The 13436-nt window shown below is 40.3% G+C and overlaps 1 protein-coding gene across 6 annotated transcripts in view; it reads left to right on the top strand.

Annotated features, from left to right (window-relative positions):
* vav2 (vav 2 guanine nucleotide exchange factor) overlaps window positions 1-13436 on the top strand; it is a 228663-nt gene that overhangs the window by 189777 nt on the left and 25450 nt on the right. For all 6 annotated transcript variants that reach the window (XM_028601191.1, XM_028601192.1, XM_028601189.1 and 3 more), the window contains exons 7-8: window positions 583-651; window positions 1620-1720. In XM_028601191.1, the coding sequence (XP_028456992.1) occupies window positions 583-651; window positions 1620-1720 (170 nt within the window). The remainder of the gene's footprint in view (window positions 1-582; window positions 652-1619; window positions 1721-13436) is intronic.

Below are 13436 nucleotides of genomic sequence, written 5' to 3'. Positions count from 1 at the left end.
CGCCACAAATCTTTGGCTCCACTAATTTCATTAAACCAAATGTGTATCCTGTGTTTCCCGCGTTGGACCAACGCAAGACTAAATGAGAATAAATAACCCCCTTACGATCAGATGACTCGTTAAGCTTAATTGAGTTGGGGTTAATAAAGCCTCATTTCCTCATTGCTTCTTAGTTGATCTATTTGTTATTATTATGATGATGGAATGTGACAACCATAACACGCTAGGGAAACAAAAGGCGGTTTTCTCTTCTGTAAGCATAAGTGTAGCATAGAGAAGTGTGTTTAGTGTTAGTGTTTTGGCCTTAAATGAAATAACTTCAGCCCTGTGAACCACAATATTTGGGCTCCATCAAGTGTAGATTGGTATTGATTTTCTTTGTTGCTGCAGTTAACTTTAAGTTGCGCTGTCCTTCAAATGTATCCCTACATATCTGCTTAAAGCTTAGCCAGAGCTTTATTTCTTTTTAGCAATACATTTTTGACATGAAAAACTCTGAGTTACAGTTTTTACAGTTTTTTTTAAAGAGGGACTTCAGTCATATTTACTCTGTTGACTGATTTGTCTGTTGTTTCTCTTTAGAATTACATGATCCCCTTGAAGCAAGTCTTGAGTCCACAGGACATGGAGGCTATCTTTGTCAATCTTGAGGTGAGTAACCGCCCAAGCGAAGAAAACAATGTCTATACAGCACGCCTGGATGTGTTGCACATCAAGTGAATAATTCAATATGTGTATGGATGGCTGAATGAATGACATGACGTGTTGAATGTACATTTTTTTATGGGTGTAACAGTATGCAAAATTCACGCTTTGTTACGCAGTGGGATTTTGATGTCACGGTTCAATGTTTCATCACAGTGGGGGGAAACAAAATATTCAATTTCCTTTCATCTTTTTTTTTGAAAACCTTTGCTGTGGCATATGGGCTCTAATTCTAGTTGTACAACTTGGTCAATAATCAATCAACAAAAAGCAACATAAACATTTTTCTATTAAACTTTAAACTTATTACTTTTTAAGGGAGTAGCCCAGGCTCAGCCAACTTCTCCAGCTGCCAGTCTACGCTCCATACTTGGTTTGTAAGGGTACTTGAACCAGTGACTCTCTAGTCAAGCCAAGTCCCCACTGACTGAGCTAATACGAAAAAGCTAACACCTAATATGAACATTATAGCAAGGACTTTGAGCATATGCTTGAATCCTGGGATCCTATGATTAACCAATTAGGGTTCTTTACATCTCTTCATGGCACGTGTTGGCAATAAGGAAAATGTTGAATAAGGCCAGCCTTAGCCTTTTACTACTATAGCAGTGTTAAACGAGCAACAATTGATACACCAACAACAAACTTAGATTTTGTATTTAGCTTCTCCATATGCCAAAACAGACTGTAATTAGACTGCATAAGACTCAGACAGCTGTAATCATTTGAGTCATAGGGCATTCCTAGCCAATATGTAAGAAATGTGTCGGGATGAATACATGTATCATTGCATACCTAATGTACTGTATATCCTAGGAAATAGATATGGTTCTATCTATGTATGTAACTCTGTATAAAGGATTAGATAGGTTAGATTTGGTTAGATTCTAATGTTGATTGTGATATTGCCTCAGGATGTAATCAAAGTCCACTTTGCTCTTCTGCGAGCCATCGACCTGAACATGGTCACTGGAGGAAGCGGCCTGGGGAAGATCTTCCTCGACTTCAAGGAAAGGTCAGTAAGCAGAAATCTGTATGTTTTGTGCTTTTTTGAGGCTGGGGCTTACATAGACTGTTAAAATCCACTTGTAGTTGAGAGGAAGCTGCCTTTTTTTCTGCCCTTTCAAATCCAGGAGGCTGCATCATGTTGAGTGTCAGCAGATCGGTCAGAGGATTGCTGGGATTAGTGTTCAAAGAATAAGTCAATTAAAACAAAACATGTTAGAGGAAAAAGCTGATAGAGCATGTGACCAATTGTTCCGCATTCAACCAAAGCACTCAGAGTATATCCACTCAAGACTGCATTTGCTTGTCACAGTTATATTCCTCTACAGTGGTGTCTCCTCTTACACTACCACATCATTCTCTGTGTTATATAGCATGTTCTTTGCATTTGTAGTTCATTGTCTCTAAACTCAGATTCCCGCATAGCCTGGATTTGATACTGAACTATTTGATTACTATTTGATTTGCCAAATGGATTCTTCCTTCTCTTCCAGTAAATTTAGTCTGTAATATTTATTTTTTCTTCTTAAAACAGGTGACAAAATCTCGACATGCAGTGAGAATAATTTGACCCCATTTCTGCAAATCAACCAAGTATTTGCTGAAATTAGGATTAATGTTCATCAAGTCCAGTGCAGCCACCTGCCTTGTCCGTTCTGTTTCAAGATCAAACGTTCTTAAAATAAGAGCATTTCATTTCACAAGTTGAAATATTCTTACTGCACAAGTTGAAATATTCCTACTGCACGACAGATTGTTTCACTTGTTTTCAAGAAACTAATGTTTGAGGGCTTAATTATAGACAGAACGACTTGTTAAGAAGGATATTTCTGTGGTGTGGGGATTAGAAACGCCCTGAACCGAGAATGCTGAGGGTTATTGACAAACTGGGTTTTCTCTCAGATGGATCTTCATCTTGCCCAGCTGCTGAGCAACATGTGGATAATTTGCATCCTTGAGGGGAGCAGTTATTTGCCTCCCTGTTGTGCTAAGTGTGGCTGCTTCATAGGTAATGGTAATGATGGGGATGATAGGTTCTGGCCTCAGTCATGATTCCATACACAGCTATGGATATGCCACTCTCCTCGAATGATACACCCATTACTGCAAAAGTGAGTCACACTTCACTGCGTGTGTGCGTGTACCTGTTCTTGCATACATAAGCATGCATTATATTCTTCCGCCCAGGTGATCCTGATAGCACACATTTTCCCTCTTCCTCATCTTTCCAACTTAAAACAGGCAGTCCCAGTATTTCCATGGGCGACGTCAGTTTGCATAAGTAATAACCTCATCGCAGGCCTCTTCCTTAAGCCTAGAGGGCCTTGTAACACAAAGTTGGTGTGACACTAGAGACTCTGTTCCTGCTAATAGACAGAGGCAGGCACATACTCTCTCCCTCTATCTCAAACATGCACGCATGCACAAACTCCTGTATCTGCTTCCTAGTTTAGCTCGTACTCTTATCTGATTCTGCAGTGGTTGGAAATCTTCATTTGCACGCAATCACAGATAAGGTCCAGCTAGCCAAAGGTCCCTGTGAAGAACTGGGAGGTTGTCTCATTAAAGGCCAGAGGATTCACATGGAGAAAATGAAACGGGAAAAATACAGGAAGAGAGTTAAGGAAAAATAGTAGTTTCCACAGTTCCATTCACAACACTGTTGTATGAGTATTCTAGTGATTTAAGCTCTTTTGGGGGGGCTTTGAGATTAAAGATTCTCATTCATTGGAACTAAGGGGACCAAACCTTGAAAACCGAGCCCTATACAAAAAGTCTGCATATAGTCCTGGTTGTTTTGTAATGGATTTTAACCTTCTATTTCTGACAGAAATATCTAACATTTACCTTTGATTCATACACAAATTTGCTGATGACATACCGCTCATTGTTAATATTTATCTCTAGCAACATTCTCAGAAATGCGAAGCAGGGTTATTTTGAGAAAATGGTTCATTAGATTTGCAGATTCTGTGCGTCACAGGCTTTGACGCTCTGCATGTGATTGACATGTATACCTGGCTCATTATGAGCCACTGCGGTGTCTTTTCTCTCTGTGGCAATAGGCAACAGTGACCAGGGGATTTGGACTCGCACAGCACCGCTCTCATCAGGCATCTTTCAGCGATTTTCCTGAAGACCTGGCTCTGCATAATTAATTTGGTTATCTATGCTTGTAAGTCCCTGTGACCTTTACAACAATGTGCTTGTATCTTTTTTTTTCTTACGTTGGTGCAAAAAATGAAAAGCTTTTTTTTTGTTCTATTTTTCATTGATCTGAATGCCACGCTGAAAATGTCACTAGTTTATCTCGACTACTTCTCAATTCTTAAACAAGCAGAACCGGGCTGCATGGAAAAGTGCGCTCAAAAGAAGGTCTATAAACGTAATGGGCATCTAAGTACCCTCTTGTTGATATCCTCATTTGCAACATTCCCCAAGTCATTTCCAGAGTAATCTGGCTCCCTGATATCCTTGCAGTGCCTAATCATGGCTTCACTATGAGCCTCTTTATTGGAGGTCTTTGCTTTATGTTCTCCTCCATTTGCTGTGTGCTGGATATGTTGAGTGGAGGTGAGGGGGTCCCAATGCCATGTGTCAGAGAATATTAGCTGGCTCCACAGACCTGTCACTTCTGGTTTACTTGGAGATTGGTTCTGCTCGCAGGGCTCCACGTGGGTGGGGGTGAAGGCCCAGGGCGCAGTTACTCAAAATTGCATTTTCTAAGAAAAAACATGCACAACAGCATCCTAATTATGAAAGGGGCCAGCAGAGCAGGGCGATATCACTGGCCCTGAAAAGAATACAAACAAGCCAGTTTTTACTGCACCGGCAACTTCTCCGCTGTCTCAAACAACTCTGTCGTGTAATGGTTGCTGTGCAGCTTCTCTTTTTCCTTTTCCGCCTGCCTATTCGCAAACTTCTTTTTCAAATTTGGTCTGCAGTAGATTTTATAATGGCATGAGTGAACATTTTACTATTTTGTCTCTAAGAGAAAATAACGTCAGCTTTTGTTTGCAAGTTTACATTTTGAACTTTAAGGTTCCCTGTGGAGTTTCTCTAGTTAAGCTGTGGATCAGTTTCTTTAACAGTCGGTCCGCGTTTTGTTTGTCTAGTGCAGTGTTTCTCAACGGGGGCGGTACCGCCCCCCAGGGGGCGTTCAGAAGATGATGGGGGGCGTTGAGGTGCCCTTGGGGGGCACTTATTTGAAAGCTAGTTTAAACCAAAGATTCACAATAATACATGTTTACACTTAAACTACTAAAAAAATAAGTGGTCTGCAACATTAAAACCTGCCAGTTTACAGCACTGCGACTGGACTAGACGGGTATCCTAACTTTTCTGTGCTTCTGTCAGCTTTGTTTGGCGCAGCTCCGTGCTGCCTTCATGGAAACGGGACGTAAGAGCATCATCTTAAATGAGCTCTGTAGCTACTAGTGAAGCTGCGTTCAGATAAGAAAAGAAAAAAAGCAATCGCCGCGACGTCCTGTTGTATTCTTGTATTCTGTTATTCAGGCCCGTGCACTGAGGATTTGTTTGGGGTCGATGAAAACTGCTCCAGTTTGTGCTTTGCAAGTTGAGGCAGGTGAAATGCCGTTGTGGCTCCGTAGGAAACAGCTTATGGCCAATTATTGGATAAATTTAAAAGGCCATGATGTCTGGCATCCTACAAAGAGGGTATTGGAGAATTGCTGGGAGAGGGGTAAAGAGAGAAAGGCAAGTTTTGGATGGATAGGTGAGGAAATAGCAGAGCAGATGAATTTTGCTCAACTGTTCTGTGGCCTGTGATGCCAGCCTGGATGCTGAATATTGCTTGTGTAGACCTGGAGTTGTTGAATATTAAGCGCAAGAATAAGATAGTTGACATAGTTCAAGAATATTACGATTATAGAGATAGAAATTATGGTGGGTATGTACAGGTTTTTACTGATGGATCAAAAGATTTACTGACAGGGGCAACGGGGGCTGCAGTGGTGATTCCCAGTTATCAGACTGGAGTCAGTAGGAAAACCTCAGACTATTTAAGTGTGTATGCTGTTGAATTGTTAGGTATTTTGTTAGCTGTACGATGGGTGGAAGAGGTGATGATGCGCAATGTACTCATTTGTAGTGACTCAGTGTCAGCGCTGTCGAGTCTCAAGTCAGGATCAGCCAGGAATCACCAAGAAATTGTGTATGAAATTTTGTTAACAAATTCAAGGTTTGTTGATCAGGGTGTGAATGTGGTGTTCATGTGGGTTCCTGCTCATGCAGGAATACCAGGTAATGAGCGAGTGGATAAATTGGCAAAGGAGGCGGTTAAGAAGGGTGCTGTGGAACTGAATACTAAACTATCAAAGTCAGAGGGGAAAAGCATTGTGTGGGAAGAAATTTCCAGACAGTGGCAACAGTATTGGGATGGTGGAAATAAGGGGAGGAAATTGCATATGATTCAGGCTAAGGTAGGTCAAGGAGGGATGAGTTACAGTGGGTTTAACCGACAAGAACAAGTAATTGTCAGTAGGCTGAGAATAGGTCACAGTAGATTAAATGGTACACTTTTTATATTAGGGAAACATCCGACTGGCCTGTGCAATGTATGTGAGGTAATGGAGACAGTGGAGCATGTATTAATGTCATGCAGGAAATATGTCCGAGAAAGAGAGGTTATGTTTGCTGGACTACGGAAATTAGGTTTAGGTGAACTCAGGATTACAGATGTCCTTGAAAGTGGTGTTATTATGAATGGACGGAAATATCTATTTGCGTTTTTGAAAGGTACTGGTGTTTTTAGGAAATTGTAGTGTATTGGTCTGAATAAATAAGATATTGAGAAATTGTCAATAGGAGGCAGTAATGCAACGACTTGGATGCCAACTGCCGTTAAACTCTAAAGAAGAAGAAGAAGAAGAAGATTGACTGTGCTTTGTTGTTTAGCAAACATTTAGCTGTTCCATACACTCCCGGCCAGTTGAGGGCTTGCGTTTGGTGTTTTAAAACTTTCTTATGGAAGCGATAGAGGCAGTGATGTTACCGTTTACTGTACGGGACTCTCACATACAGTACCTCCACGTGGGGTTGCATTTTCTCCAAACGTTTATTTCTGCTATTTACTCGCAAGACAGGCAATAGAAAATCTAGACTCTTCTAACCCTAAAAAACGGCTCTCACTAACTTTCAAGGTTGTAAACTTATTTCCATTCGGCAGTAGGTGTCGTTCTTCAAGTCGTTTGTCATCACCAAAATACTTTTCTGTGTGCGTGCGTCAGTGCGTCTTCTGCTTTTACCAAGGGGGTAAGCTTTGCTTCAGAACTTGAGCCATCATGGCGCCATTTTGTTGCTAACTGGCCATCACCTCCTGTTAGCATTCCGCTGATTGCCATTTTTTTTTTACGTCACTTGACTGCAAATAACTTTACATGAGAAATGTTTGAAGACTCTATTTGTCCATTGTTTAGTTCCAAAGAAACACGACAATGTATAAAAGGCTCCATTACCTTGTACCTCACGTTATGGCTCCGTAGCAGACGCTTTTGTAAAAATAAGCTAACGATTGTGTCATAACCAAGTGACTTACTGTCGCATAGTAGAGGAATTACCGTATAGTACAGGAGAAGCTCGCAGGCAGTTTCGACTTACATGAGCTGTTTAGGTTTAATTACTAATGTTAACTAGCATGTTAGTTAGCAATAATTAGCCTGTGCCCATGTTATCTCCTTACATCCACCTACAGTCTCCGTATCTGTAAGATTGGGAATGATTGAGATTTCTCTTGGCACAGCTACCAGAAGACTTCCAACTTTCAGACACGTTGCTCACGTCACATTCTCTCAGTTGGAGGCTGCGCAGTAAAGCTGGCCATCACCGGAAAAGTGCTTCTAATAGCCTTCACTGGTCTCCGTCCAGAGCAACGGGGTCTATTGGTCCATTATATACTGTCTATGTCTAATAGCCTTCACTGGTCTCCGTCCAGAGCAATGGGGTCTATTGGTCCATTATATACTGTCTATGGCTTTTACCCTTTAATAAGTGCCAGCTTGTTTTCCGTTGGAACAATTCGATTTTAGATTTGAATGAATGAAGTTTGAATGAAAACTAGATTTGAATGTTAAATTGCTAGCTGTTTCTGATTGGCTACTGTTAGTGTTTGTAGTAATAATAATAATACATTTAATTTAAAGCGCATTTCATGACACCCAAGGTCACTTCACAAACAAAAAAGGACATTCAAATTATAGTCATCTTATAAAGGTGCTGAGGTTCACACCATGCAGCAGGCCTTTTGATAATACCTAATTATAGTTTGAATGTTATCTAGTCTTGGCTAGATTGGCTGCTGTTATTTAATTTGAATTTAATTACATTTTTTAAAAACCTGTAAATATATATTTCTATTCACATGGCTTTTTTGATACCTGGGAAACTAATACATGTGTTGTTTTGTCATTCAATTTGAATTTTTGATTAGTTTTGATAACAATAGTAACAACAATAATAGGCCTATATTAGGGCGTAATCATTAATATTCAGGGCAATTAACATACATCATATTTAATGGGGGGGCGTTAGGGACCTGGATAATGGATAGGGGTGCGCTGGCACAAAAAAGGTTGAGAACCACTGGTCTAGTGCATGCTCACAAAACGAGAGTTCAAGCTAGTTTACATTAATGTAAAAATGCTTCAAAGAAATCTGTGGAAGGAAGGAAAGGAAAGACGAGGAAGGACATTCTTTCAACACTTTTGTTGAACCTCAGTACACACAATATGTTTTGATAAGTAACACTGAATTTAAACATAACTTTTGTTTGTTTTCCTGAAAAAACCCACAGGGTGCCTTGTAATGGCCCCATCCTGCTGGCTCAGCGACCGGGACAACTTTGTCTTTGTTGTCTCCTCGTGCATATGATCCCCCCCCTCATCGGCCCGCCAAAGAAATTGTACCTGATTCAGATTTAGTTATGAGGGGAAAAAACATTTGCTCAAATGCATTATAAGGCAAACAAGTACCCACATCAAACCACAGGCACTGTGATTGTTTGGCTTTATAACTGTTTGAATATTCTGCATGATATGTTAGAGTAATGCTGTGATCATTTTATTCTAGGTTTGAAGCTCTGAGATGGAAGATGTTCAAAGTTGCTTTAGCTATTTTGGAAAAGGCTGATACAGAGCTTCCTTAGCTTGGACTATCCAATTTAATATTTGCCATTTAATTAAGATACGGCATCATGAGTTATTTATTTTTTATCTTGTGTACAAAATGGTATTTTATATTGCAAAGATTCAAGCAGAGATACAAGGAGAAAGCAGGAAATGATTAGCCGTTACCTCCCACAGCGATGTGTTCAGACGTGGGGTGTAAGTAAGGACTGTACTTATCACTGTGCCACGGATTAATTATGGATGACTGGGCCAAGAGTGGGTGTATGCAGTTTGTGTGTTTTCTCATCAGCCCTTTTGTTCCACTGCCTGTCTCAGTGAAGAGGACCAAGCCTCTGACTAGCCTCTCAAGTCTCAGATAAAAGGCTGTTATTATAGGTGTAAATATACAATTTGTTTCCACACAACATGGTGTCCAAAGATCCAGTTATTGTTTGACTAGTTGTGTGTAATTTAGTGACCTTGGGTGTGATATGTTTGCTTTCCTTGTTTTTTTTTTATTTCTTTCTCAATCAATGTCATTTATATGACATTAACGCCATTTGATGTAATGGCTGACATTTTACGAAACAGTTGCCTATTTATACATCGGGCTGACACGTGGTAACATTAGCATTCATATAGAGTTGAATGAAAGTCCAATATGCACCTATACAGTTTTCCACCATCTCCTGACAGTATCACCTGGCTCTGTAGCTGCTAAATGTTCCACTTTCTTTACCAGCTAGTCGTTAACTTTGTATGGCTGCCGTTTGGTGCTGAGCAGGTAGCGTATAGTGGATTTATCAGAATTGGTTGCTGAGAAACAAAACTTCAAGAGGCTAAAGTTGTCATCTCATTACAGTATCATGGTGCTGGCTGTCTGCTTGGACATGGGTTTGTTTACTACAAGTGGAAACTTGCCTCAGGGCAGGCAGTGGACAACGAGCTTCTTGCTCCAGGCACACAGTGGTGCACATGAAAAGACACACATACACTAAAGCATGGCTTTCTTTTAAAAAAACGGCCAGATAAGCAAAGGTGAATCATTTTTCATTCACTTAGCCACTTGCCATGGCTGTGAGAGAAACATAATTTCAGCCCCTTTGAGTAAATGTTCCTTATTAAGACCACACACTGATTAATATAAATGAGCATTCAAGCAAACTCCAAGATCTAGCCTTCACTCATTGTACAAGTTCCTTAAGAAGAACATTGACCATTTCTAACCTCAGAAGTAGCTGGTTTGCATTAAATTTGTGGATCTTTACTCTTTTCTACTCATGGCTGCTAGTAATATCTTCTGTCACTCTAACTCCTAAACTGCTATAATGATTCCCACATTCACACCAGAAGCTTGAGCCCTTTGCATCCCTGTCACGATAAGGTACTATATGATGGGTGTCTCTGGTGCCCATGGATCCTCGCTACGCTGCACAGTCTGCCTGCTGTCTTATAATTGATCAGGGCCCCCATTAATCTCAATCACTTTGTCTTCCTGGAGGGGTAGGAGCTGAGGGGAGCTGTCTCTCCGAGTGTGCATCAAGTCTTAATCAGAGGGCTTGTTAACCCAGGGCCGGTTTAACCAGGCTAGGGGCCTCACTGTGGTGGGGCTGTAGTCAGAACTGCACCTGGGCTCCAGTGAAGCTACAGGGATCATCATCGGTAGATCTTTGTAGAGCAGATCATGATCAACCAATGAATGGGTCTGACATACAGTGCTGCTCATGAGTTTAGGAACCCATGTTGACTAAAAAGAGGAATAAAAAAAATCAGCTTTTGGAAATTGATCTTAATGGCTTAATTAAAGAAATTAGGAAAAATCCAACCTTTAAGGACACACATTTTCGTTTTGAATGACTAATGTATTGTGAATAAATAAATGTTCTTCCTTAAAATACAGGGGGCATAAGTATAGACACCTCTATGTTAAATTCCTATAGAGGCAGGCAGATTTTTATTTTTAAAGGCCAGTTATTTCATGGATCCAGGATACTATGCATCCTGATAAAGTTCCCTTGGCCTTTGGAATTAAAATAGCCCCACATCATCACATACCCTTTGCCATACCTAGAGACATGGGGTACCGTCCATAAAATCATCTATCAATGCAAATCAAACCAACTATTAGACTTTCTGGAAAATAAAACCATGCCAATCTCTATGTGATGATGTGGGGCTATTTAATTCCAAAGGCCAGGGGAACTTCATCAGGATGCATATTATCCTGGATCCATGAAATAACTGGCCTTTAAAAATAAAAATCTGCCTGCCTCTATGTGAGTGTTACAGCGGTTGCCTGCCAATCAGAAGGTTGGTGGTTCGATCCTTGGCCTTGCAGTCCCATGTCGAAGTGTCCTTGGGCAAGACACTGAACCCCGAGTTGCCCCCGATGCTGTGCATCGGAGTGTAAATGTGTGTGAATGATTATCTGATGAGCAGGTGGCACCTTGTACGGCAGCCTCGGCCACAGTGTATGAATGTGTGTGAATGGTGAATGGTTCCTGTACAATGTTAAAGTGCTTTCAGTAGTCATTGAGACTAGAAAAGCGCTATATAAGAACAGTACATTTACATATACTTATGCCCCCTGTATTTTAAGGAAGAACATTTATTTATGTACGATACATTATTCATTCACAAAGAAAATTGTAGTCCTTAAAGGTTGGACATTTCCTAATTTTTTTAATTAACCATACTTTAAAGCAACATAACATATATTGAACAACTGTGTCAATTGCAGGATCATGGTCAAGGCTAAAAATTGTGTAACAGCTACACAAGTAGAAAAGATGTTGAGATAATGTCAGTTTGTCAGTAACATCCAGCTAATGTTTGCTAACAGAAAAGTGGATTTAAAAAAATACCATTTGCAAAAAAAAATGCCATTTGCAAAAAAATGCCATTTGCAAAAAAATACCATCATAGTGGCAACCACCCCACTATAGTTTAACCAGTGTTACTTATTTGCAAAGATTATCTGTTGGGCTGTAACCAACCATCATTTTCATTATCAATTAATCTGCTATTTTTTTCTTGAGAATCGTTAAGTCTGTATAATGTAAAAATAGTTGTATGCGCAAATCATCACATTTGAGAAGCTGGAACCAGCAAATGTTTGGCAAGTAAAAATTTGTTCAAACTGATTAGCTGCTTTTATAAACATATGGGTATTTGTCATTGAAAATATGTTCAACATAGTGAGTCTTATGTATATGAAACTTAAAATTAAGCACATAATTTCCATTGCCCCATCATAAAAACGTCCCCTGCTCAGCCTGTTTGCAGTGCTGCTCTTGTCTGCGTAACAAGTCATGTTTCCATCAATGTATTTTTATGCATATTTTGAAGTATCGCATTAGAAAAAGTTGATGTAAACGGCCAAACTTTCTCAAATTTGCAAAAAAGTTTTTATGCTCACTTGAAGTGGTTTTTGTGGAGTTAATGCGCAAAATGGGAGAATGGGAGGAAACAGCTTTTCCGAATAAGTTGTGACATAGCGAACATGTAACTCACATGACGATAGTCCCGGTATCCATCGGATGGGGGAAGGATCAGGATATGGGTCCCATCCACTGCGTCGTACACTTGTGGCACAAGGTGCGTAGTGGAGTTGTGGTGCACTATTACCTGTGTCTCAGCCATGTCGGGTAAATTTCCGAATTGGTTCAACAGCTTGAAAGGTGGCAAACTTATACAATGCTACCTCTCTCCATTTAGCCAAAGAACTTAGCTTCTAAGCTCTTTGATTTAGCAAGCTGGTTTGCGATGTGGGATGTGCGGTGTGACAAAACTACGCTTTGCGTAGGCTAGTTTATTCGCTCTAAACCAGTTGATGGAAATGCTTCTAATTCACATTTTCTTTTTTTTTCTTTTTTGCGACATTTTAAAAGTTTGCATACAATTTTCTTGACAATTAGATGGAAACATGACTACAGATCTATCAGAGGCTTGATTAGACTTCTGGGTGCCAGCTCTCTGCACCGCCTCACCCACTCAAGATTCAGATTAAGAGACTGGTGTGCCAAGGGGGGGATTAACACTATACCAGCTGTGCCAATGCCCTACTTTGACTCATAGTTTGAGCGAGAGGAATGTGTGCCACTTGCAGTGGCATCCTCCAGGCAGCATGACTTTGAACTCCCTCCCACATAAACCCACAGATCTTTGTCAGGGTCCCATTGTAATATCTAATGAACACAGCTCTCACAGCCTCACTTGAAATATAGAGTTGTTTTTTTTTTCTCACACGCTGAGAAGAGGAACTCTGCACAGCAGCTGATATAAAGCAGCATCTTTCATTAGTGCTCTGTGATTACAGGTTATTGGCAAGAGGATGCAGCCCTTCCAAACATTGCCCTGGGATCGGAATCCAGTCATTACATATTCATGTTATTCACTTACAGTATATTCCTAATCATACTACACTTGTTCAAATATTCATTTATCTGCCCCCTATAGTGCCAAATGACTCTGAGGCTGACCTTTCAAATTGGGTTAGTAATATTGAAATTAATGTGCGGTACTTTGCTGAAGGGCACTAACCAGTTCACAGCTAATTGTGGACTCAAACAGCAATCTCAGTTGTCTTCCTGTTTTTAAAAA

This window comes from Perca flavescens, chromosome 16, assembly GCF_004354835.1.
Source record: "Perca flavescens isolate YP-PL-M2 chromosome 16, PFLA_1.0, whole genome shotgun sequence".
Lineage (NCBI taxonomy): Eukaryota > Metazoa > Chordata > Actinopteri > Perciformes > Percidae > Perca > Perca flavescens.
Note: the sequence above shows the minus strand (reverse complement) of the source record. Positions and strands in the feature narration are given on the sequence as shown.